This window comes from Hemitrygon akajei, chromosome 2, assembly GCF_048418815.1.
Source record: "Hemitrygon akajei chromosome 2, sHemAka1.3, whole genome shotgun sequence".
Taxonomy (NCBI): Eukaryota; Metazoa; Chordata; class Chondrichthyes; order Myliobatiformes; family Dasyatidae; genus Hemitrygon; species Hemitrygon akajei.
In genome coordinates, this window is record NC_133125.1 from 210738370 (window position 1) to 210766060 (window position 27691).

General features: G+C 44.9%; 2 protein-coding genes and 1 long non-coding RNA gene across 4 annotated transcripts in view; 2 read left to right on the plus strand and 1 right to left on the minus strand.

Moving 5' to 3' along the window:
- The window catches only part of LOC140720435 (butyrophilin subfamily 3 member A3-like), a 774879-nt gene that overhangs the window by 191446 nt on the left and 555742 nt on the right, over positions 1–27691 (plus strand). The window lies entirely within an intron of this gene.
- Positions 1–27691, minus strand: part of LOC140720484 (uncharacterized) — a 736320-nt gene that overhangs the window by 153989 nt on the left and 554640 nt on the right. The gene's annotated exons all lie outside the window — the stretch shown is intronic.
- Positions 7941–13121, plus strand: LOC140738241 (zinc-binding protein A33-like). Its single transcript, XM_073065387.1, has 6 exons — positions 7941–8380; positions 8460–8555; positions 9843–10076; positions 11382–11404; positions 11491–11609; positions 12377–13121. The coding sequence occupies exons 1-6, from the start codon at positions 7970–7972 to the stop codon at positions 13033–13035; spliced, it is 1542 nt and encodes a 513-aa protein (XP_072921488.1). The 5' UTR covers positions 7941–7969; the 3' UTR covers positions 13036–13121.

The following is a 27691-nucleotide window of genomic DNA, read 5'->3' on the forward strand; positions in this document are numbered from 1 at the left end:
TCATTTCTCATCAATTCAAACATAGCACTCCAGTGTCATTAACACCTTTTTGTTGGCTCTGTTCCAGGCCAGCATCCATTAATGACCTCTTCCCAGCAAGTGACATTGGTAATTCATGGCTTTTTGTACTCAATGAGCAACGAGTTTGATTCATGCAAAATAGATACTGACTCCAACAGTCAAAAACCTGCAAGTTATATCCAACCAAAGAATATCTCACAAATTGAGCACTTGTCAAGCATTTGGAGAAGTACAGTCTACTCATGGATAGTCAACATGGCTTTGTGAAGTGAAGATGGTGCCTCACGAGCCTGACTGAATTTTTTGAAGAGGTAACTAAAGAAATTGATGAGGGTAGGGCAGTGGATGTGGTCTACATGGACATTAGCAAAGCATTTGACAAGGTCCCTCATGAGAGACTCATCCAGAAAGTCAAGAGGCATGGGATCAGTGGAACCTTGGCTGTTTGGATAAAAAATTAGCTGAAAGGAAGAAAGCAGAGGGTAGTTGTGGAAGGAAAGTATTCTGCCTGGAGGTTGGAGACTAGTGGAGTGCCGCAAGGAACTGTCCTGGGACCCCTCCTATTTGTGATTTTTATAAATGACGTGGATGTAGAGGCGGAAGGATGGGTGAGTATGTTTGCGGATGACACAAAGATTGGAAGAGTTGTGGATAGAGCTGCAGGTTGTCGAAGTTTACAAGAGGATATAGACAGGCTGCAGAGTTGGGCAGAAAAATGGCAGATGGAGTTCAATCCGGACAAGTGTGAGGTGATGCATTTTGGAAGGATGAACCAGAAGACTGAGTACAGGGTTAATGGTCAGTTACTTAAGAGTGTAGATGAACAAAGGGACCTTCGGGTTCAAATCCATATATCCCTCAAGGTCGCTGCACAGGTTGATAGGGTAGTTAAAAAGGCCTATGGGATGCTAGGCTTCATTAACAGAGGGATTGAGTTTAAGAGTAGAGAGGTCATGTTGCAACTCTACAAATCTCTGGTGAGACCGCGCTTAGAGTATTGTGTTCAATTTTGGTCACCTCATTATAGGAAGGATGTGGAAGCTATGGAGAGGGTGCAGAGGAGATTTACCAGGATGTTGCCTGGATTGGAGAACAAGTCATATGAAGCAAGGTTAGCAGAGCTGGAACTTTTCTCTTTGGAGTGTAGAAGAATGAGAGGGCACTTGATAGAGGTCTACAAGATTATGAGAGGCATAGATAGGGTGGACAGTCAATACCTGTTTACCAGGACACCAATAGCAAACAACAGAGGGCATAGGTACACAATTAAGGGAGGGAAGTTTAGGGGAGACATCAGGGGTAAGTTTTTTACACAGAGGGTTGTGAGTGCCTGGAATGACTTGCCAGGGATGGTGGTGGAGTCTAAAACATTAGGGTATTTAAGAGCCTCCTGGACAGGCACATGGATGAAAGAAAAATGGAGGGTTATGGGGTAGTGTGGGTTTAGTACTTTTTTCTTAAGGATTATATGGGTCGGCACAACATGGAGGGCTGAAGGGCCTGTACTGTGCCGTAGTGTTCTATGGTTCTAAATGACTTTTTATTCCAAATTAACTCTAGTCCAGCAGATTACCTGAAGCATCATTATGTCTTCTATAAAACACTGATCAAGTCAAGCAGCTAACACAGACGTAAAACAGTTCCACAAAATGGCGGCCTCCATCTCCAAGCACATGACAGGAACAAAAACAATTGATCTGTCTACTTTCACTGTCCTTGACCCATTCGAGTTCGATGCTTTCTTACAGATTTCAAATCCGCCATGGCCAACCTTTATCCAATCTGTCGATTTGTATTGCCATGTGCTCATGATTGTTTTCATGTCCTATGTGCTCCTGTCCCTGTCCGTGCAGCCCAATGTATCACTGATTACTCCGCCCCTCACCTGTTTCTCATTATTACCTGTATTGCTGCCAATTATGTCTCATTGTGCTCTACCTATCATCTGCCTCTCTGTTTATTGCACAGTGTATTTTAGTCCTGTTTGTATGTCCTGTAGTATGGAATGTCATACTAGATCTAGTATTAGGTAATGAACCAGGTCAGGTCAGGTCAGGTCAGGTCAGGTCAGGTCAGGTCAGGTCAGGTCAGGTCAGGTCAGGTCAGGTCAGGTCACAGAATCTCTCAGTGGGAGAGCATCTGGGGGACAGTGATCACTGCTCCCTGGCCTTTAGCATTATCTTGGTAAAGGATAGAATCAGAGAGGACAGGAAAATTTTTAATTGGGTAAGGGCAAATTATGAGGCTATTAGGCTGGAACTTGCGGGCGTGAATAGGGATGATGTTTTTGCAGGGAAATGTACTATAGACATGTGGTCGATGTTTAAGGATCTCTTGCAGGATGTTAGGGATAAATTTGTCCCGGTGAGGAAGATAAAGAATGGTAGGGTGAAAGAACCATGGGTGACAAGTGAGGTGGAAAATCTAGTCAGGTGGAAGAAGGCAGCATACATGAGGTTTAGGAAGCAAGGATCAGATGGGTCTATTGAGGAATGTAGGGTAGCAAGAAAGGAGCTTAAGAAGGGGCTGGGGAGAGCAAGAAGGGGGCATGAGAAGGCCTTGGCGAGTAGGGTAAAAGAAACCCCCAAGGCATTCTTCAATTGTGTGATGAACAAAAGGATGACAGGAGTGAAGGTAGGACCGATTAGAGATAAAGGTGGGAAGATGTGCCTGGAAGCTGTGGAAGTGAGTGAGGTCCTCAATGAATACTTCTCTTCGGTATTCACCAATGAGAGGGAACTTGATGACGATCAGGACAATATGAGTGAGGTTGATGATCTGGAGCATGTTGTAATTAAGGGAGAGGAAGTGTTAGAGTTGTTAAAATACATTAGGACGGATAATTCCCCAGGGCCTGACAGAATATTCCCCAGGCTGGTCCATGAGGCGAGGGAAGAGATTGCTGAGCCTCTGGCTAGGATCTCTATGTCCTCATTGTCCACGGGAATGGTACCGGAAGATTGGAGGGAGGCGAATGCTGTCCCCTTGTTCAAAAAAGGTAGTAGGGATAGTCCGGGTAATTATAGACCAGTGAGCCTTATGTCTGTGGTGGGAAAGCTGTTGGAAAAGATTCTTAGAGATGGGATCTATGGGTATTTAGAGAATCATGGTCCGATAAGGGACAGTCAGCATGGCTTTGTGAAGGGCAGGTCGTGCCTAACAGGCCTGATAGAGTTCTATGAGGAGGTGACCAGGCATATAGATGAGGGTAGTGCAGTGGATGTGATCTACATGGATTTTAGTAAGGCATTTGTCAAGGTTCCTCTCAGTAGGCTTATTCAGAAAGTTCGAAGGCATGGGATCCAGGGAAGTTTGGCCAGGTGGATTCAGAATTGGCTTGCCTGCAGAAGGCAGAGGGTCATGGTGGAGGGAGTACATTCAGATTGGAGGGTTGTGATTAGTGGTTTCCCACAAGGATCTGTTCTGGGACCTCTACTTTTTGTGATTTTTATTAACCACCTGGATGTGGGGGTCGAAGGGTGGGTTGGCAAGTTTGCAGATGACACAAAGGTTGGTGGTGTTGTAGATAGTGTAGATGATTGTCAAAGATTGCAGAGACATTGATAGGATGTAGAAGTGGGCTGAGTAGTGGCAGATGGAGTTCAACCCGGAGAAGTGTGAGGTGGTACACTTTGGAAGGACAAACTCCAAGGCAGAGTACAAAGTAAATGGCAGGATACTTGGTAGTGTGGAGGAGCAGAGGGATCTGGGGGTACATGTCCACAGATCCCTGAAAGTTGCCTCACAGGTAGATAGGGTAGTTAAGAAAGCTTATGGCGTGTTTGCTTTCATAAGTCGAGGAATAGAGTTTAAGAGACACGATGTAACGATGCAGCTCTATAAAACTCTAGTTAGGCCACACTTGGACTGTGTCCAGTTCTGGTCGCCTCACTATAGGAAGGATGTGGAAGCATTGGAAAGTGTACAGAGGAGATTTACCAGGATGCTGCCTGGTTTAGAGAGTATGGATTACGATCAGAGATTAAGGGAGCTAGGGCTTTACTCTTTAGAGAGAAGCAAGATGAGAGCAGACATGATAGAGGTGTACAAGATATTAGGAGGAATAGACAGAGTGGACAGCCAGCACCTCTTCCCCAGGGCACCACTGCTCAGTACAAGAGGAGGGAAGTTCAAGGGGGATATTAGAGGAAGGTTTTTCACTCAGAGAGTGGTTGGTGCGTGGAATGCACTGCCTGAGTCAGTGGTGGAGGCAGATACACTAGTGAAGTTTAACGGACTACTAGACAGGTATATGGAGGAATTTAAGGTGGGGGGTTTATATGGGAGGCAGGGTTTGAGGGTCGGCTCAACATTGTGGGCCGAAGGGCCTGTAATGTGCTGTACCATTCTATGTTTCTCACCTGTGTTTTGCCAGATTGTGCCAGTGAGTATTTCTGAGCCTTTCCAGCATTCATATGTAAACTCTGTCTTTCTGAATATCGACCCTGTCTGCTTGTTGACCCTAATTTTGCCTGTTTATCCTGATTGTTCTGGTTTTTGACTCTGCTGTTTCCTGATTCTGATTTTTGCTTTTTTTTTAATCTCCGCCTGAACTTTGATGCTGACTTCGTTTGCCCCTCTGGATTTATTACTCAATAAATATCACAATGTGCACAGTACTTGGTCTGTGATTGGGTCCCATTTTCCAGCATCATGACACCAATTTATTTTTCTAAACAGGGAACAGAGAACATGGGGATAAAAGGATGCTGATAGCAGTTATATTGACAGTCCTCCAAACAGTAGCTGAGATATGGGCTACAGATTACAATGGGAGATCAAAAAGGAATGTAAAAAGGACAATGTTATAATAGTCAGGGGAGATTTTTTATCATGTAGGTCGATTGGGAAAATCAGGTTAGTAATGGATCGCAAGAGAGTGAATTTGTAGAATGCATATGAGATGGTTTTTTAAAACAGGTTGGTGTTGAGCCTATTAGGGGTACAGCTATGTGGGTTTGGATGTTACGTACTGTTATGTAATCAATTGGATCAGCAAATTTGCTGATGATACAAAGAATGGAGGTGTAGTGGACAGTGAGGAAGGTTTTCAAAGATTGCAGAGGGATTTGGACCAGCTGGAAAAATGGGCTGAAAAATGGCAGATGGAGTCTAGTACAGACAAGTGTGAGGTATTGCACTTTTTGGAAGGAAAAACCAAGGTAGAACATACAAGGTAAATAGTAGGGCACTGAGGAATGCAGTAGAACAGAGGGATCTGGGAATACAGATACAAAATTCCCTAAAAGTGGTGTCACAGTTAGATAGAGTAGTAAATAGTGCTTTTGGTACATTGGCCTTTATAAATCAAAGTATTGAGTATAAGAGTTGGAATGTTATAGTGATGTTGTACAAGGCATTGGTGAGGCCAAATTTGGAGTATTGTGTGCAGTTTTGGTCACCGAATTACAGGAAGGATATTAATAAGATTGAAAGAGTGTAGAGAAGGTTTACAAAGATGTTGCCGGGACATGAGAAACTGAGTTACAGAGAAAGGTTGAATAGGTTAGGACTTTACTCCCTGGAGCAAAGAGGGGAGATTTGATGGAGATATATAAAATTCCGGTGGGTATAGAGTGAATGCAAGCAGGCTTTTTCCACTGAGGCTAGGGGAGAAAAAAAAACAGAGGACATGGATTAAGGGTGAAGGGGGAAAAGTTTAAAGGGAACATTAGCGAGGGCTTCTTCACAAGAGAGTGGTGGTAGTGTGAATGAGCTGCCAGATGAAGTGGTAAATGCGGGCTCACTTTTAACGTTTAAGAAAAACTTGGACAGGTACATGGATGGACGGATATGGCCCAGGTGCAGGTCAATGGGACTAGGCAGAAAAATGGTTCAGCACAGCCAAGAAGGGCCAAAAGGCCTGTTTCTATGCTGTAATGTTTTATGGCTCTGTCGTTCTAACTGGAGAGGATTAGAGAGCTTAAGGCAAAGGAATCCTTAGGAGACAATGATCACAATATGATTGAGTTCGATTTGAAATTTGATAGGGAGAAAGTGACGTCTGACATAGCAGTATTTCAGTGGAGTAAAGGTATCTACAGTGGTATGAGAAAGGAGCCGGCCAAAGTAAATTGGAAACAGATGCTGGCGGGCATGGCAACAGAGCAGCAATGGCTTGAGTTTCTAGGAAATGAGGATGGTGCATGATAGATGTATTCCAAAACAAAGAAATACTCAAATGGCAAAATAGTGCAACCGTGGCTGACAATGGAAGTCAAAGCTAATGTAAAAGCAAAAGAGAGGGCATACAACAAAGCAAAAATTAGTGGGAAAATAGAGGATTGGCAAGCTTTCAAACCTGTACAAAAAAGAACTAAAAGAATCTTTAGTAGGGGAAAGATGAAATATGAAAGCAAGCTAGCAAACAATATCAAAGTGGATAGAAAAGCTTTTTCAAGTGTATAAAATAAAAGAGAAATGAGAGTGGATATAGGACACCTAGAATACGAGGGAAAAAATAACGGAGGTCAAGGATATAGAAGATGAACTAAAGGAGTATTTGCATCAGTTTTCACTGCAGAAGACACTAGCAGTGTGCCAGGAGTTGAAACGTCTGATGAAAGAGAAGTGAGTGCAATTACTATTACAAGGGAGAATGTGCACAAAAGGCTGTAAAAACTGAGGGTGCTTAAGTCACCCAAACCAGACGAACTGCACTCTCGGGTTCTGAAAGAGGTGTTCTGGATTGTGGAGACATTAGTAATGATCTTTCAAAAATCAATGGACTCTGGCATGGTGCCAGAGGACTGGAAAACTGAAAATGTCACTCCACTCTTTAAGAAAGGAGGAAGGCAGCAGAAAGGAAATTATAGACCAGTTAGCCTGACCTCAGAGGTTGGGAAGATGTTAGAATCAATTGTTAAGGATGAGGTTATGGAGTACTTGATGACACAGGACAAGATAGTACAAAGTCAGCATGGTTTCCTTCATACAAAATCCTGCCTGATGAGCCTGTTGGAATTCTTTGAGGAGATTACAAGTAGGAGAGAGAAAAAGGATGCAGTGGATTTGTATATTTGGATTTTTTGAAGGCCTTTAACAAAGTGCCACACATGAAGCTGCTTACCAAGTTAAGAGAGAATGGTATTGCAGGAAAGTTACTAGCATGGTTAGAGCATTGGCCGATTTGTAGGAGGTAGCGAGTGGGAATAAAAGGATCACATTCTGGTTGGCTGCCGGTGACTAGTGGTGTTCCGCATGGGTCGGTGTTGGGACCGCTTTTTAAGCTGCCTATCAATGATTTAGATGATGGAATAGATGGCTTTGTTGCCAAGTTTGCAGATGATATGAAGATTTGTGGAGGGGCAGGTAGAGTTGAGGAAGCAGGTAGGCTGTAGAAAGTCTTAGACAGATTAGGAGAATAGGCAACAAAGAGGCAAATGACAGATTCGGTGATTGGGCAAGAAAGTGGCAATTGAAATACAATGTTGAAAAATGCAAGGTCCTTCACTTTGGTAATAGAAATAAATGTGCAGGCTATTTTCTAAACGTGGAGAAAATTGGAAAATCTGAGACACAAAGGGACTTGGGAGTCCTTGTGCAGAACACCCTAAAGGTTAACTTGCAAGTAGAGTCGGTGTTGAAGAAGGCAAATGCAATTAGCATTCATTTCAAGAAGTCTGGAATATAAGAGGCTTTATGTGATGCTGAGACTTTAAAGGTAAGGCACTGGTGAGGCCTCACCTTGAGTACTTTGAACACTTTTGGGCTCCTTATTTACGAAAAGATGTGCTGAAGAGTTCAGAGGAAGTTCTCGAGGATGATTCCGAGAATGAAAGGCTTATCATATAAGGAACTTTTGATGGCTCTGTGCCTGTAACCCATTGAACATTTGCGGCAACATATTTCTTGAGACTGCAGCGCGTCTAGTGGACGATCGCGGTACTGCAGAGTTTCAGCAATTGAGAGCAAAAACATTTTGAACCAGGAAGTGCCGGAAATTAACATGGCTTCGAAAGGACCGGACGAGGGTTTAACCGAGGAGGTTATTTGTCACGTCTGCCTGGATTTCTTCACCGATCCGGTTACACTGGAGTGTGGACACAACTTCTGCCGCTCCTGTATCACACGCTTTTGGGAAAGGGAGGAGAGAAACTCCTGTCCGGAATGTAAAGCGCAGTTTGCAGACCGGACCCTCAGGTCCAGTCGACTCTTAGCAAGACTGGCTGAGAAGGCTCGAAAACTGCACCTGAAGCCGAGAGAGAATGAAAGTAAACTTCACTGCGAGGAACATGACGAAGAAATGAAGCTGTTTTGTGAAACGGACAAGAAGCTGATCTGCGTGATTTGTGCAGTTTCGCAGGAACACAGAGAGCACCGCTTCCTGTCGATTAAAGAAGCTGTTGAACTCTGCAAGGTAAATATCAACCGATTTCAATCAGCTGTTTACCTTATTGTGTCTGCATTGTCTAATTCCTTTACTCTCTGGTTCTCAGGACCAGGTTAAATCTTCTATAGAATCCCTCACAAAAAAGAAATCAGACTTTCAGCAAATGGAGCAGCAACAGATACAGAAGATTTCCGGAGTTCGGGTGAGGCCTGCCTGTGCGCAATTTCTGATCTTATTGTTTAGTTTTCGTTTCCTCTGTGGATGGCAGCTCCGTATCGCAGCAGGTAGTGCTACTGTTTTACAGATTCAGTGACCTGGATTCGATCCTGATCTCTGGTGCTGCCTACGTGTAGTTGCCCCTTCTCCCTAATGACATAGACGGGTTTCATGCCAATCACAGACACGCCGGCTGAATGGGTAGGATGAAGAAGGATTTAGACAGTTTAGGAGAATGGGCAAGAAAGTGGCAAATGAAATACAATGTTGGAAAATGCATGGTCATGCACTTTGGCAGCAGAAATAAATGTGCGGACTACAGTATTTTCTAAACAGGGAGAAAATCCAAAAACCTAAGATGCAAATGGACTTGGGAGTCCTTGTGCAGAACACCTTGAAGATTAACTTGCAGATTGAACCAGTGATGAGGAAGGCAAATGCAATGTTAGCATTCATTTCAAGAGGTAGAGAATTCAAGAGCAGGGATGTGATGCTGAAGCTTTATAAGGCACTGGTGAGTATTGTGATGAGTTTTGGGCTCTTCATCTTAGAAAAGATGTGCTGGCATTGGAGAGGGTCCAGAGGAGGTTCACAAGGATGATTCCAGGAATGAAAGGGTTATCGCCTGATGGTTCTGGGTCTGTACTCACTGGAATTCAGAAGGATGAGGGGGGATCTCATTGAAACCTTCTGAATGTTGAAAGGCCTAGACAGAGTGTATGTGGAAAGGATATTTCCCATGGAGCGAGAGTCTAGGACAAGAGGGCACAGCCTCAGGATAGAGGGGTGTACTTTAAAAACAGAGATGCAGATAAATTTCTTTAGCCAGAGGGTGGTGAATTTGTGGAATTTGTTGCCAGATGCAGCTGTGGAGGCCAGGTCGTTGGGTGTGTTTAGGGCAGAGATTGATAGGCTCTTGATTGGCCATGTTATCAAAAGTTATTGGGAGAAGGCCAGGAACTGGGGTTGAGGGGCTGATAGAAATCAAGGATCAGCCATGATTGAATTGTGGAGCAGACTTGATGGGCCAGATGACCTAATCCTGCTCCTATGTCTTATGGTCTTATGGTCTTATAGAATTGCTAAATCACGATGATGTGGGTGGTCTGGGAATTGACTGGGAGTTAATGGGTGTGTGATGGATTTCTTGGACTGAAGGACTGGGACTGGTAGGATTGCTCTGAAAATAGGCATAATTTTTAAGGACTAAATGAACAATTTCAGTGTCGTGGTGCAGTCACGTAATATCTTAACCATCATGGTCATTTGACAGGAACAGTCTCATCAACTTCAGTACCACGTCTCCGCCCAGTTTGCTGAACTGCACCAGATTCTCACTGAGAAAAAGCAGCACTTCCTCAGAGATCTCAGAGAAGAAGAGGAGAGGATTTTAAATCCTATGGAAAAAAATCTCCGAGCGATCCAAGAGAATTTAAATTGTATTCGGGAGGAAATTTCAAGGTTACAAGAACGGATGGATCTAACAGACAGTGTGAGGTTTCTCAAGGTGAGAGACAATATTACGAGCACAAGAGATTCTGCAGATGCTGGTGTTTGAGAAACACAACCAATGCTGGAGGAACTCAGCTGATCAAGCGGCGTCTGTGTGGTCGACATTCCAACAGGGAATCTTCATCAGGACTGGACAGGAAAGAGGCAGGGGCCAGAATAAGGTGGGGGAGGGAAAGAAGTACAAGCTGGCAGGTGACAGGTGAAACCAGGTGAGGAGAAAGATGGGTGGGTGGAAAGGGGGATGAATTAAGAAGCTGGAGACAACAGGTGGAAAGGCTATCCAATAGGAGTATGAAGGAAAGGAAGGATGGGGGCACTAGAGGGAGGTGATGAAAAGAGAAGGGGTGAGAGGGGAAACAGAATAGGCAATGGCAAAGGAGAGATGGGGAGGAGGAGAAACTGCCAAAAGTTAGAGTAATCGATGGTGCTGAGTTCCTCCAGCATTTTGTATATGTTGCTTCAGATTTCCAACATCTGCAGAATTTTTTGTGTAGACAGATGGATGTCATGCTATAAAGCTGGAGGCTGCCCAGAAAGAATATGAGGTGCTCTTCCTCCAACTTGAGTGTGGTCTCATTGTAGCAGTTGAAGAGGCCATTTGCTGACATGTCAGAATGGGAATGGGAAGTCCCATTGAAATACGAGGCCACCGGGATATTCTGGGTTTTTTAGCAACAGATGGAATGAAGTGCTTGACAAAGCATTCTCCCAGTCTATTAGAAGCCACACCAGGAGCACTCAATACAGTCGATGACCCCGATAGACTAACAGGGGTAATGATGTGCTGGATATGGAGGCACGTGGGGTAGTAGGTAGAGACAAGGGGAACAGTGAACAGTGAACCATATTCCCTCGCGTGTTTCTCCGGCTTCCCCATTCGGTCTCTGCTGCCAGTTACAACCACACCTGTGGCAGCGAGTTTTGCATTCTCTTTCCTGAACTTACTGCATGATCTGTTGAAGCCTGCCTTACATTTTATCTTTGGCTGAAGGCATCCACATACATTCTTTATCTTCTCCCACCCTTTAATACATGCATAATGTTAAATATCCGTCTGATCACCTCAATGTCGTACTTGGTTGAAAAAGTATCATCCCCTATGTTATAAATTTCTCAAGCTTTCTTTGTACCGTGTCTGGTGGCCCTACGTCATTTCCACAATGACCTTTTTAAAATCTGTGTGCCAGCAGGAGTGAGTTCGGAAAAGGGAATATTCAGTGCCATGCAATAATTGGCACAAAATTCCTGTTGTAGGACATTCAGTCTCCGTTAATTCAAATCTGCGTTTCATTTATTTTAGGAAGAAGATCATCAGAAGAGCAGGTAGGACATCTCTTGACAAAATTCATTCATAAAATAATTCAAAATTGGCTGATGCTCCGTTTATAACAGCTGTTTAACATTTGCAGCGTTGGCGATGAAGCCCAAATGTTGTCAGTGACAGATGGTACCCTGACAATGGAGAAATTCGATCATCTCTTCTCGCTAAAAACATTGTTGAAAGAAACTTATGTTGCCATTAAGCAAGGTAAAACTTGTACAGTTTCCTTTGTCCTTGCACCGTTAAATAATAATTAGAAGAAAACAATGACTTGCAATAACATTTGTGGGTGTGGATTGACCTCCTTGGTCCAAGATTGGGTCTCAGGGGAAGCTACACAGACTAACCTATCGTACGCAAACACACACACACACACCCCCAACCCTACAACCCTGAGTCTGTAACCATTCTACCCCACTTTCCTGCCATGTTCAATGCATCCCCTCCCTCTGTGTCACCAATCATTCCAGAAAATAAAACAGCGACAGGAGTAGGTCACCTGGACCATCACATCTGCTCCCTTTCAATATGGTCATGGCTTCTCTACGTCAGAAACCTCCTGTGCCAGATTACTCCTAATTCTCTAGCATTAAAGAAAATTAACTGTCTCCTTTCAATATCTCCAGTAACCGCTCACATCAGTTCCCTCCATCGTCAATTTGCCTCCCATTGCATGACCCCAATGGAAAAGTTCCAGATATTGCGCACAACCACTTTACCTCCACCCATCCTCCTCTCTTCTTCCTGCCGTTTCTGTCCGCACGCCTCTGTCCCCTCCCGGCAAACCCAGGAAAATCTCGTCTCCATCCCGGCGAAGATGCTCGCGAGAAGTTTCTTTTCCATTTATCCCGAGAATAGTGACTGCTGCCGTTCGATTGTGCCTGAGGCCGAGCGGTTTGAACCCCGGTCCCGAGGCTGCCCAATCCACGGGGACTCTCTAATTCTGCTTCCCACCTCTCCCCCCAACTCTACAGTCTCTGTGACTTTGGATGTGGAAACAGCGGGCCCGGGACTTGAGGTATCGGCCAACTGGAAGAAAGTGAAATGGACTCGGTCCCCACCGCATCACTCTGACACTGAGAAGAGGTTTACAGTCGGGGCTTGTGTGCTGGGATCGGAGGGATTCACATCGGGGAGACATTACTGGGAGGTGGATGTGACGGGGAATCGGCGCTGGAGGCTGGGAGTCGCTGCAGAGTCCGTGGAGAGGAAGAGAGGGATCAAACAGAAAACAGACAATGGATTCTGGATCATTTGGCGCCGGGATGATGAGCTCAATGTGAACACTTCCCCTCCAACTTGTCTCCCGGCCGATCGCAACCACGGGAGGGTGGGTGTATATCTGAGTTATGAGACTGGGACAGTTTCATTTTACAACGCAGAGACCAAGACCCATCTCCACACCTTCACTGGGAATAAATTCACAGGGAAACTTTATCCTTTTTTTGGAACTGTGGATGAAAACAAGTGGGTCAGAATCTGCTCCGTTCCCCTGCGGATCTGTAAACGGGACAGGTCCAGGCATCCGCGTCAGATGCTGGGCTCAGGGGCTGTGGAAAATATCGGTGACAACAGATTGGCGCTGAAAGGGTCCCTTTTAATCCCCAAATTCCACACTGTGGTGATCCAATGAGCATGGAAGTAGAATTGGTGTCTAAATAAATGTGGGAAAAGTGGATTAAACAAGAATTACTGAAATAAATAAAAACTACCGATCCATGAAGTTTAATGTGTTAACTGCATTGTGAACATAACACCAATATTTTTTGTGAAATTATAAAGATTGAATCAATCACCCTTCACTTGAGCTCAAATCAGCAACAATCGTGTTTCGCAGGTCCAGAGCTCCAGGCTCCCCAGGGTCCTGAGGTACAGAGAGAAGTGTGAATTTTGTAAATGGTGATGCACCAGCTGGCATAGGTGAGTCAAGGGTAGTTGTAAATGGGTGGGAGGGATCAAATTCTAAATCACCATAAGTGAAAGAAGACAAAATAAATGCTGAGGATGTGAGAATGGCTGGAATTCAAATAGTTTGAATTCACTGTTGAGTCCTGAGAACTAATGTGTGATAAATATACATATATACACACACACATATATGGAGAGAGATGAGTGAGGGTCGGGAACTCACAGACTGAAGGGCTGGGGAAGGCACAGACCCTGGGCACCCTTAAGCATCTCCCTGATGTACTCGACGAGCCGTGACCTGCAGAGTTACCAGGTATGGAGGGTGGTGACAAATGAACACACTGTGGAACCATTTGTGAATCAAGCAACATTTCTGGGGAAAGAAAAATCAGTGATGGTTAATCGGGGTGTTGTACATCTGATGTAATCGATAAATTCTCTGCACTGTCCCAAATAAAATCACAGTTCTGGCTGGCATAGTGTAACATCCGCTACTCCCAACTCCAACTCCAGCGACCTGCATTTGATCCTGACCCGAGGATCTGGAGACCTCACGTTCTCCCTGTGACCACGCGAATTCCACTCTGAGTACTCCGGTTTTCTGGCATATCCCAAAGACAAGCAGCTTGCTCGAAAGTACCCAACTATCAGACAGTGCGGGTGTGGCTGGAAGGGGTAATTGGGTGGGGGAGGGAAGCTGATAGCTGAGAGAGAGAGAATAGGGTAGACGGAAGTGAGTGGAGGTGTGGGACTGATAGAGTGAGGGAATGCAGTGACCTGATGGGCCAAATGGTTCTTCAAATGTAAGGAAAATAACGGTATTTCTCAGCTTTAACTACAGGACTTCAAATTCAATCGATTTCTTGCTTATGTTCCGTCCGAGTGCCGTCCAACTTGATGGCATGAATATCAATTTCTCAACCTTCCGGAAGTTGCACCCCCACCACCCCATTCCTGTTACCTTCTCTCACGTTATATCCTCACTTCCCCATCACCTCCCTCTGGTGCTCCTCCCCCTTCCATTTCTTCCATGGTCTTCTACCCTTTCCTATCAGATTTCCCCTCCTCCTGCCCCTTATCTCTTTCACCAATCAGCTTCCCAGCTCTTTACTTCACCCCTCTCCTGGATTCACCTATCACCTGCCACCCTCTACTTCTTCGACCCCTCCCCCCACCTTCCTCCTCTGACTCCCCATCTTTTTTTCAGGGCCGATGAAGTGTCTCAGGCTGAAACATCAACTGTTACTCTTTTCCACAGATGCTGCCTGGCTGCTGAGTTCCTCCAATGTTTACAGCATCAGCGGTCTGTAATCGGGATTCGATTCCCGCTGCTTTCTGCCCGGAATTTGTACATTCTTCCTGTGACCGCATAGGTTTCTTCCCACATTCTGACGACATACGGAATCTGGAGCCTGGTTCATGCTAATTTCTGCTGATAGAATACCAGCCTCAATAAACAATATTGAACATTATTGATAGGGTGTTGTTTTAGATGGATGACAACACAGACTCAGCAGCTGAAGTCGCATGGTTCGACCTTCACAAGGGCAGTCAGTGGGCAGTAAATGCTGGCCCTGCTGCCGATTTCCCCCTTTCCGTAAGCAAATATTTGAAGGGTCTCGGCCCGAAATGTAGACTGTCTACTCTTTACCATGGATGCCTGCTGAGTTCCTCCAGTGGTTTGTGTGTATTACTTTGATTTCCAGCATCTGCAGATTTTCTCATTTGAAATAGAGATACAACATTTTGTTTCTGTTCTTCCTGCATTAATGTTCCCACCAGCAAGTGGGGATCCTCGCCGTGAAACAGATATTTGGGCCTCTTGCCATCCCCATCATCTGGGTGATAACACATTCTATTGAACTGATCTTCCAAACATTCCTTGGTTGGACTGGCGGAGTCCTGAATTCAGGGCATTAACAGCAGATGATTGAAGACGAGGGTCACGTGGAGTTATACCCCTTTCCCTCTCTCTTTCATTCTCCAGGTGATCCTCAAACTCTGTCTGGTTTGATCCTCAAACTCTCTCTGACGTGCATAAATTGGTACGTCACCTGATCAAGGATTGAGTCAGCTACCCAGGTGGGAAGGAGAACTCTGCATTGATCACAGGAGCAAACAGGGTGCAGGAAAGGGTGGGGGGAAAATGTACTGGAGGAAACAGATCTGAGGCAGGGTGTACACCATAAGGGTCAGGGGAATCCCTGAAGGAGAGGACATGCATTTCTCTCATAACTGCAGGTGACTAGTAGCACTCCACAGGGATTCATAGTAGGACCATTTTCACATTATATGTCAATAGTTTGGATGATAGAATTAATAGCTTTTGGGCCAAGTTTACAGACAATACAAAGGCAGGTGGAAGGGCGGGGAGCAGGAAGTCTAGTTACACATATCGGGAGAATGGGAAAAGAAGTGGCAGATGGAACATAATGTAGGGAAGTGTATGGTCATGCACTTTGGAAAAAGTGATGCACTTTGAAAAACTTCACTTTTAATTTAAGTAAGGCTTACACATATGACATGGGTGGTTTGATGATATATGCCATTCACATACTTCTACATAAAACACATAGTAAATTATTAAAGTAGCAAAGAATGTTTAATTAAACAATATATTTACAAATTTACTCAAATATTACAAGAATATTAAATACACAACTCTCCTCCCTTCTTAGCTATAAACGTCCAACTCAATATAGAATGCATCTCATATACTATACAGACATTAACAGAGGAGTAAATTTAAAATTGTCCCATTTTAAAGACTTAATCGCTCAGAAAGATTACCCTTGTGGGATAGCATCTTTCCTGCCCAGGGAGGTTCCTCTACGGTGAAACAATCTCAGATTCCAGGGCCTCCTTCATGGTGTTTGAGGGGTTAACTCAGGCTCTACAGGAAATGACTCTTACAGCTCTGAATAGCTTTCTGTTGAATGCAATGGCATCCCGACCAGTGCACGGCAAGCTGCTCAATCTGTTGATCTATCCCCGGCCATCAGGCAAAGCTCTGAGCAAACATTTTCATTCTGACCACACCTAGAAGTCTGGCATGTAGCTCCTTGAACACTTCAGCTCTCAGCTTGGATGGTACAACATTCTCAAACCCACATGAGGCAAACCACGTCAAGGCAAGTTGATCACAGTGCTGGTGAAGGTTGGGGAACTGGAGTTTCTGTTGTCCATTCCAACCATTCTGGGTGGCCATGTAGATCTGAGACAGTTTTTCTGGTTTTCTTTGGAAGATCCCTGTTGTGATAGGGAGACTTTTAGTTTTCATTAGAGAGAAGATATCAAGAAGAGTGATGTGTTCTCCTTATTTGTTTTTGTTTGTAATTTTTCAGATATTTCTTTTTCTGAGGCTAAATTGAACAATCCGTCAGCATTTCCATGATTAGTTTTCTTCTGAAACCCTTCTGTGGATTGAAAATGGAAAATAATCAGTAATGAGGGTAAACTCTCGCATACATAGAACATTACAGCACAGAAACAGCCCTTCTTGGCTGTGCCATGCCATTTTTTCATGCCTAGTCCCACTGACCTGCACCTGGGCCATTACCTCCAAAACCCTCTCATCCATATACCTGTCCAAGCTTTTTCTTAAATGTCAACAGTGAGCCCACATTTACCACTTCATCTGGCAGCTCATTCCACACTCGCACCATTCTCTGCATGAAGAAGCTCTCCCTCATATTCCCTTTAAACTTTTCCCCCTTCACCCTTAACCCATGACCTCTGGTTTTTTTCTCCCCTGGTCTCAGTGGAAAAAGCCTGCTTGCATTCATTCTATCTATACCCATCATAATTTTATACACCTCTATCAGATCACCCCTCATTCTCCTACACTCCAGGGAATAAAGTCCTAACCTATTCAACCTTTCTCTGTAACTCAGTTTCTCAAGTCCCGGTAACATCCTTGTAAACTTTCTTTGCCCTCTTTCAACCTTATTAATATCCTTCCTGTAATTCAGTGACCAAAACTGCACACAATACTCCAAATTCGGTCTCACCAATGTCTTAAACAACCTCACCATTACATTCCAACTCTTATACTCAATACTTTGATTTATTAAGGCCAATGTACCAAAAGCTCTCTTTACAACCCTATCCACTTGTGACACCACTTTTAGGGAAATATGTATCTGTACTCCCAGATCCCTCTGTTCTACTGCACTCCTCAGTGTCCTACCATTTACCTTGTATGTTCTACCTTGGTTTGACCTTCCAAAGCGCAATACCTCACACTTGTCCACATTAAACTCCATCTGCCATTTTTCTGCCCATTCCTCCAACTCCTTCTGCAAGCTTTGAAAACCTTCCTCACTGTCCACTACACCTCCAATCTTTGTATCATCAGCAAATTTGCTGATCCAATTTGCCACATTATCATCCAGATCATTGATATAGATGACAAATAACAATGGACCCAGCACTGATCCCTGTGGCTCACCACCAGTCACAGGTCTCCACTCAGAGTAGCAATCCTCCACTACCATTTTCTGGCTTCTTCCATTGAGCCAATGTCTAATCCAATTTACTACCTCTCCATGTATACCTAGCGACTGAATCTTCCTAACTAACTTCCCATGCGGGACCTTGTCAAAGGCCTTACTGAAGTCCATGTATACAACATCCACTGCCTTCCCTTCATCCACTTTCCTGGTAACTTCCTCGAAAAACTCTAATAGATTGGTTAAACATGACCTACCACACACAAAGCCATGCTGACTGTTTCTAATAAGTCCCTGTCTATCTAAATACTTGTAGATCTTATCTCTTAGTATTCCTTCCAATAATTTACCTACTACCGATGTCAAACTTACCGGCCTATAATTTCCTGGCTTTCTTTTTGAGCCTTTTTTAAACAACGGAACTACATGAGCTATCCTCCAATCCTCTGGCACCTGACTCATGGATATTGACATTTTAAATATTTCTGCATAATTAGGGCCCCTGCAATTTCAACACTAGTCTCCCTCAAGGTCCGAATGAATACCCAGTCAGGTCCTGGGGATTTATCTACTCTGATTTGCCTCAAGACAGCAAGCACCTCCTCCTCTTTAATCTGTATAAGTTCCATGACCTCCCTACTTGTTTGCCTTTTTCCATAGACTCCATTCCAGTTTCCTTAGTAAATACAAACCCAAAAAACCCATTTAATATCTCTCCCATTTCTTTTGAATCCATACATAGCCAACCACTCTGATCTTCAAGAGGGCCAATTTTATCCCTTACTATCCTTTTGCTCTTAGCATACCTGTAGAAGCTCTTAGGATTATCCTTCACCCTGACTGCCAAAGCAACCTCATGTCTTCTTTTTGCCCTCCTGATTTCTTTCTTAAGTATTTTCTTACTCTCTTTATACTCCTCAAGCATTTTATTTCCTCCCTGTTGCCTATACATGTTATACATCTCTCTCTTCTTCTTTGTCAGAGTTCCAATATCCCTTGAGAATGAAGGTTCCTTATTCTTATTCATTTTGCCTTTAACCTTGACAGGAACATACAAACTCTGCACTCTCAAAATTTCTTCGTTGAAGGCCTCCCACTTACCAATCACATCCTTGCCAGAGAACAACCTGTCCCAATCTACGCTTTTTAGATCCTTTCTCGTTTCTTCAAATTTGGCCTTTTTCCAGTTTAGAACTTCAACCCAAGAATCAGATCTATCTTTATCCATGATCAAGTTGAAACTAATGATGTTGTGATCACTGTAACCAAAGTGTTCCCCTACACACACTTCCGTCACCTGCCCAAACTCATTTCCTAATAGGAGATCTAATATGGCATCCTCCCTAGTTGGGACATCTATATATTGATTTAGAAAACTTTCCTGAACACATTTCACAAACTCTAACCCATCTAGACCTTTAACAGTATGGGAGTCCCAATCAATGTGTGGAAAATTAAAAATCCCCTACAATCACAACTTTCTGTCTCCTGCAGTTGTCTGTTATCTCTCTGCAGATTTGCTCTTCCTATTCTCACTGACTATTGGGTGGTCTATAATACAGGCCTATTAATGTGGTCATACCTTTCCTGTTTCTCAGCTCCACCCATATGGCCTCAATAGACAAGCCCTCTAACCTTTCCCGCCGAAGCACTGCTGTAATATTTTCCCTGACTAGCAAAGACAACTCCCCCCCAACCCTTCATCCCTCTGCCTCTATCACGTCTGAAACATCAGAACCCTGAAACATTGAGCTGCCAGTCCTGCCCCTCCTGTAGCCAAGTTTCAGTAATGTCTATGATGTCATAATTCCATGTGTCACTCCAAGCCCTCAGCTCATCTGCCTTTCCCACAATACTACTCGCATTGAAATATACACACCTCAGAAGATTGTTACCAGCACACACAACCTTACTATTTATGGATTTGCATGAACTACTAACATCATTTATTTTTACCCCCGTTCCACTATCTACTCTGGCACTCTGGTTCCCATCCCCTTGCAAGTCTAGTTAAACCCTCCCCAATAACACTAGCAAACCTCCCTGCAAGTATATTGGTCCTCTTGTAGTTCAGGTGTAACCTGTCTCTCTTGTTCATCTGCTAGAGCAGCCTACTCTTACCCTCACTGGCACGTGGCATAGGCAGCAATCCAGAGATTACTACCCTCGAGGTCCTGTTTTTCAACTTCCTACCAGGTTCTCCGTACTCACTATTCAGGACCTCCTGACTCTTTCTACCTGTGTCATTGGTACCGATGTGTACCATGACATCTGGCTGATCACCCCCCCCCCCCCACCTCAGAATGCTGTGCACGCGATCAGAGACATCCCTGACCCTGGCACCCGGGAGGCAACAAACCATCTGGGAGTCTCTGTCATGACCACAGAATCTCCTGTCTGTACCCTTGACTAGTGAGTCCCCTATCACTACCGCTCTCCTCTTCTTCCTCCCTCCCTTCTGCACTGCAGAACCAGACCCAGTGCCAGAGATCCGGCTGCTGTAGCTTGTCCCAGGTAAGCCATCCCCCCCAACAGTATCCAAATCAGTATACCTGTTTTGGAGGGGAATGGTCACAGGGGAACCCTGCACTACCTTCCCTTTCCCCTTCCCCCGCCTGACGGTAACCCAATTACCTGTGCCCTGTTCCTTAGGTGTAACTACCTCCTGGAAGCTACTATCTATAAACTGCTCAGTCTCCCGAATGATCCAGAGGTCATCCAGTTCCAGCTCCAGTTCCCTAACGCGGTCAGTTAGGAGCTGCAGCTGGATGCACTTCTTGCAGGTATCGTTGTCAGGGACACCAGAGGTCTCCCTGACTTTACACATCCTGCAAGAGGAGCATTTCAACATCCTGCCTGGCATATTCTCTAGTCTGAACAAAACAAAACATACCAGAACCTACCCTCACCTCTCTTGTACTGCTTGAAACATTTTATACCCCAAACCAGACTCATGGTCTCTCTGTCAATCTGTGCATCATTTTCCTCTGCAGCCGTAAGGGCAATGGTGACCTTAAGATCTCCCTAGTGTTACAAACCCCGTAACTGGGTCACTTACCAGCATAGGTAGAGAGGTCCGTTGAAGTCTGATGGTACCATTTTAACAGTATTTATTGATAAAAATACACAAAATAATATCAATGCAAACATACAGATAATATACGTCATCAATACTAAATCTAAACGCGCGGGTATAATAATAATCAATAAGAAATAGCTCTATCGTTGTCTAGGGGATAATGTATTGTCCGATGGAAATATAAAAGCCACTGTTAGTTCGTTCAAGCTGCAGCATTTTGGTTTGAGAGAAAGACAGGTTTAAAACTTGCCCAGTCCTTTTATGATGTCAATCCTTTGAGTCGTTGGGAGTGGGTTTCCCCGTTGTTAGCTAAAAGCCGTTTTTCCATGGTAAAGGGCACCGGTTCCGGGGCAACTGGAACCGAACGCACATGGCCTCCCCACTGGCTTCCGCTATTACGGGATCGCTAGCGTTTCTTCTGGTGCGTCTGACGGGGCTGTTCCCACAGACCCTCTTTTATCCTGACTCACAGGGTCTCAGATGTCAATCAGCTTGGGGGTGATGCAATCCCTCCCTCAACCAGCCCACTTTGCCTGAGGGCTTCCACGTAGCACAGTATTGTAATACACAAGTCCGTCTCCGTGAGACAATGGCCGTTTCCCGTAGCTTTATATCGCCGGGGGGTCAAGACATTCCGCACGTCTCTCTCTCATTTCCTGGGTCTCCTGACCCAAATCAATAGTGATCTTGCGATTCTCACAAAGGAGGGGGCTACCCCGCACCCTTCGGCCCCTCAGAGCTGTGGTACATTCATAACACTAGCTAGTGGGACCACTGGCATTCGCCACATGCTCCACTCAAATTTAGGAAGAATTTCATGCTATCTACTGAAGGTCACTGGATACTTTATCATGGATGGTATAAAGAACTGGTCAGGCTTTGTAAAACATGCACGTTGGTGTGGCATTTTTATTTAACACTATTTTACCCTTGATATGTTTGATTTTTCCAACGCCATCCTTGAAGACTATTGAGGCATCATTCAGTATCTTTCTCAATTCACTTTCATTTGACTCTTGCAGGGGAAGTGGCATGAAGATGTGGTTGGATCTCCAATCAAGTTGTAATTGTCTCAGTCACTCATAACTACACAATGCTGGCCCTCCTGTTTATGTCACATACAGCTGTTCATTGTTGTATTTCACTGTCACAAATGTTATTCCCTGGCCGAGCCAGTGTCCAATTCCATTTTAATTAATTTGCCATTCACTTCAGGTGTAAGCCTGAAGCCTGAAGCCTGAAGGTGTAAGCCATATTGTCTCTTTGAGTGACAGTCCTATGTCACTATCATCATTATCATATTTTTCATCAACAGTATGCAGGTTAGTGCTTATTTTGAAATTCCAACTTGAATTTTTATCTTTTTCTCTTCTCTGTGCAGTCCATTTATTTTAGTCTGCCTGACGTGCTTTTTGTACATGCCCTACTTGTTGCATTTTCTGAAAGTTTTTGCTTTAAACCAGGTTGGCCTTGTGTACGTGAGCCCCTGCCAGACTGATACCACAATATGTTTGAACAGACAGGTTTCCATTTAGATGTTGCACTTTTGTTCATGCTCAGTTTCATTCCTGACTGCAATTCAATTGTACGTCTGCTGCATCCATTGATACAGCAATTTCAACTGCTCTTTTCAATGAATTGTGCTTCAGTTAGGAGCTGTTCTTGAATGCTCTCCTGTTAGATTCCACAAGCTGAATGATCTACCAATGTACCATTAAGCCCAGTAATGAATTGACAATGGTCAGACAATTCAGCCACGTCACTTGATTCTACTATATGAAACCAAAAACGATCTGCAGTCAACAATGGTTTTGGTTCTAAGTAACTGTATTACTTTCACATAATCAGCAAAGCTCATTTTGGATGGGTTGCTTGGTGCATTTAAATTCAAAGTAAACTATGCTCTTCCACCAATTGCACTCAGCAAAACTGGAACTCATTTCTCACTGGCTATTTCATTTGCTGCAAAATACTGTTCAATTCACTCAGTATACAGCACAAAATCTAGTTATTGGTTCTGCAATTGAATGTATCTATCTTTCCAATGCAGCCAGCTGTTTCTGCTTTTTAAAAATTATTATTATCACCTAGTGCTCACTGATTTTCAGCCCATGAATTTGGTCTGTGTTCTATCTCTTTATTTAACTCAACCATCTTTTTCTTCCCCTTGCAAAGAAACAAAAGTGTCATGCTCTTTAGCAATTTGAACATCTTGCTGCAGTTGTCTTCTATGCTCTTATTTAGTCTTTCATTGATCCTGTTATAGTTACTATTCCATAGAGTTACTGAGCATACCCACATGAAAAACTCTCATCGAGTTTAAGGTGGTGATATATGTACTCTGAGAATAAAATTTGCTTTGCCTTATTATGTTAAGTGACGTGTGTTGTGGTGGTGTGATGGTGTATTCTTGGCCTAAGGTAGAAGGAGTCAATTTTAGAAAACCTAGCATATTTATTTTTCAACATAGTCCCCGCCTGCATTTACACACTTAGTCCAGAGGTTGTGGAGCATACGGATCACTTCTTTGCAGAAGTCAGTGTCTTGGACCTCAAGAAAGTGGTCCACAGAAAGGGTGATTGATAAGTTGATTGATTGTGGCCTACAGTGGAAGGAGATGAGTTATTAAATTCAAACTTTCTGCATAATCACTCAAAGAGTTGAACTGCATGTGCATGTAATGAGAGCTGTACAACTCCTGCCCCAGATTTATCTTGGCCTACTTCTTCCAGTCAGCACCACCCCCAACATGCATTAGTGAGAGCAAACTTTAGAGCCCCGAGGAGCTGGGGAGCCCAGGACCCACGACTGCTGCAGAATCAGCAGAATTTCTGTTCCATTTGTGGATGCTGCAAATGCTTTAAAAATGATGGATTGATAACTCTCATGTTTATTTCACTTTCCTCATGTTTATATTTAGACTGACTTAGTCCTGACACCAATCCGGAAACTGACCTGTTTACAGACCTGGAGCAGAACCAGTGAAGATTTTCAGTCACTGGTTTTCATCCCAAGTGGCGAAGAAAAGATAAAATTTCTCAGTGAATTTAATCCCAATGAAGGTGTGAAACTATTCTGGACTCGTAACTAAGATAGATCCCCACCCTTCCCCGGTTGGGATCAGCAGGGCGCTGGGATTTAGGGGAGGTGTTCATATGAAGCACTGTAGCAGTTCAGCGGACAGTCCAAAATCCACTTTCCAATATTAGTTTGATCCTTCATGCAACATGCAGACTCCAGCACAAATTCCTTGCCACCTCCGCCTTCCACTCACTAAATGTCTCCCCGATGTGAATCACTCTGATCCCAAACCACAAACCCGGAATCTGAACCTCTTCCCGGTTGTAAGAGAGATCCTGCTGATTCCTGGTGTTCCTCACACTCTTTCAATCCTCAGACACCTCGAGCCACAGAGTTGCTGTCTCTACATCTGTGGGGGTGGGGAAGCAGAGAATTAGAGAGCTCCTGATGATTGGTGGGGGGGGGGGGGGCAGAGTCAAGGAGACATTTTCCTGTGCTGCCTCCTTACCACCTCATTCCCTTCATATCCAGAATTTTGACCAGCTTAATTTGAAATAGACAGCCATGGCCACAATCCATCAGTGCAGAAACCTCCATACATCCACCAATCTCTGAAGTTTGAATTTATAGTCTCTGGACAGAGAAAGTCGTGATGGGACTGGACAAAGGATTGGCTGAATAGCAGGAGGCAAAGCGTGGGCATAAAGGTTTTTCTGGTTGGCTGCCAGTGGATTGTGTTGGGAACACTTCTTTTCACATTATATATGAATGACTTGGGTGTTGGAATTGATGGCTTTGTGGCCAGGTTTGCGGTCAATACAGATGTAGTTGGAGGGGCAAGTATTGTTGAAAAAGCAGAGAGTCTGAGAAGGACTTTGACAGATTGGGAGACCAAGCAAATACGTGTCAGATGGAACACAGTATAGGGAAGTATGGTCATTCACTTTAACAGAACGAATAAAGGCATAGTCTATTTTCTAAACAGGGAGAAAATTCTAAATTCAGAGGTGCAAATGGACTTGGGAGACCTTCTGTGGGATTCCCTAAAGGTTAACATGGAGGTTGAAATGATGGTAAGGTAGGCAAATGCAATGTTAGCAATCATTTCAAGAGGACTAGATTATAATGGCGAGACAGTAATGCTGAGGCTTTTTATGGGGTTGGTCAGACTGCACTTGAAGTATTCTGAACAGTTTTGGGCCCCTTATCCAAGAAAAGTTGTGCAGGCATTGGAAAAGGTCTAGAGGAGATTCACAAGAATTGTTCCAGGAATGAAAAGGTTAGGATATGAGGAGCATTTATGGCTCTGGGTCTGCATTTACTATAGTTGAGAAGCCAGGGGAGGTGGGTGCAGTGGGGGGGGGGGGGGGAGGATCTCATTAAAACATGTCGAGTACTGGAATGTCTAGACAGTGAATGTAGGGACAATATTTCCTATGGTGGGGAAGTCCAGGACCAGAGGACACAGCCTCAGATCAGAGATGAGGAGGACTTTCTTTAGGCAGTGAATCCATGCAAGTCACTGCCAGAGACAGCGATGTGGAGGCCAAGCCAGTGAATATACTTAAAGCAGAATTTGATAGTTTCTTGATGAGTCAGAGTGTCAATGGTTACAGGAAAAAGGCAAGGGAATAAGGTTGAGAGGGATATTAAATCAGTCATGATGGAATGCTGGATATTGACTGAAGGGAGTGGTATTGAAATACTGGACGTATCTGAAGGAGGACAATAATTTTCTGTAGTATGACAGAATCGGGTGCCCTGTGGACTTGGCTCCTAGAAAAATAAGCATCTTTACCTCACAAACAACTCACTGTGATGCTGTATTTTATTGTCCACCTACACTGCACATTCTCTGCATCTGTTGCACATTATTCTACATTCTGTTATTGTTTTACCTTGTACTGTCTCACTGCACAGTGCAATGAACTGATTTTCATTAACAGTGTACAAGACAAGCTTTGAAGTGTACCGCAATACCTGTGACAATGATAAAACTATCAATCAAACAAACAGTGAAGACAATGACTTGGTAAATTACTCAATGCACGGACTCTGAACACGAGGACATAAGAAATAGAAACAGGATCCAACTCTTTGTGACCCGCGGTTCACCAACCATACCCAAACCTTTTATTGAGGTGTATGGCCACAGGGCTATACTGAGTTATCTATCTATTTTCTTTCCCTATCCTTACAGTCCACCCAGCAGCCTGCCTCCTGCAAATTAGATGTGACTACCTCCTATCAATCATCTTGTCATTCTTTTATATGTATTAAGGTTCATCTAGCTAGAGGTCTAGCTCCTTAACACAGTCTAAAAACAGACAACTTCCCCATCAGGTCTGGAGTCAGGCAGGGCTGCCCTCTCTCCCCTGTCTTGTTCGTGTGCTGCATAGAACCCTTTGCCGAAGCCATCAGGAGGGATGAGGGCATAAGAGGGGTGACTGCCAGGCAGTGGAGGGACACAAATCAAAACCTCCCTGTACATGGACGACGTCACCGTCTTCTGCTCTGATCCGAGGTCAGTTCGCAGGCTGATCAACATCTGCGAACAGTTCGAGCAGGCGTCGGGGGCCAGGGTCAACCGCACGAAGAGCGAAGCCATGCCTTTCGGCAACTGGCCCGACCGATCCAGCGTCCCCTTCACCATCAGGGCTGATCACCTGAAGGTGTTGGGGATCTGGTTCGGAGGGGCCGAGGCGTGTAACAAGAACTGGCAGGAGCGGACTGCCAAGGTGAAACAGAAACTGGGACTGTGGGGAGGATGCTCCCTATCGATAGCGGGCAAGAACCTGGTCATCAGGTGTGAGGTGCTCTCAGGGCTACTGTACTTGGCGCTGGTGTGGCCAGTCCCCTGCTCCTTCAGCTCGGAAATCACCCAAGCCGTCTTCAGATTCGTCTGGAGATCCAAGATGGAGCGGTTCAGACGGACCACCATGCACAAGTCCCTGGACAATGGGGGCAAAAACGTCCCCAATGTCGCCCTCACCCTGGTGGCCAGCTTCGTGTGAGGCTGCATCAGGTTGTGTGGATCCCAGGTACGTGGGCACCAAGTACCACTACGTGCCCAGGTTCTACCTGTCGCCCTGGCTACGAAGGATGGGTCTGGCTCCTTTCCCGCGCAACACCCCTTTCAGCGGGTCGTTGCCGCCATACCTGTCCTTCGTAGAGAAGTTCTTTCAGGTCAACGCCTTTGACCACAGGGCCATCAGGCAGTGGCCAGCACGTAAGGTCCTGCAGGCACTGCAGGAGAAGGACGTGATGGACACAGTAGGGTGGTTCCCTGAGCAGACTGTCCAGTTCATCTGGCAAAATGCCTCATCGCCAGATCTCACCAATAGGCACCAAGACCTCGCTGGCTGGCGGTGAGAGGGGCCCTCCCAGTCCGATCCCTCCTGTACACCCGGAACGTCGTCTCCACACCCCTCTGCCCACGGGAGGACTGCAGTGAGGAGGAGTCGGTGAACCAACTCTTTGCACACTGTGGGTTCGCGGAGAAGGTGTGGAGGAGGATGGAAGGGACAGTGTCGAGGTTCATCCCCAGCAGCTGCGTAACAGAGGACTCTCCGATCTACGGGCTGTTCCCGGGGACGCACACCGAGACCAATATCCGGTGCTGCTGGCAGATCATCAACTCGGTGAAAGACGCTCTTTGGTCGGCCCGAAACTTGATGGTCTACCAGCACACGGAGATGTCCGTGGGGGAATGCTGCCGACTGGCACATTCTCGGCTGCAGGAATACGTGCTGAGGGACGCACTCAAACTCGGTGCAGCCACCGAAAGGGCCCGGTGGGGAAGGACCACAGTCTAGGGTTCTTCTCCTGTG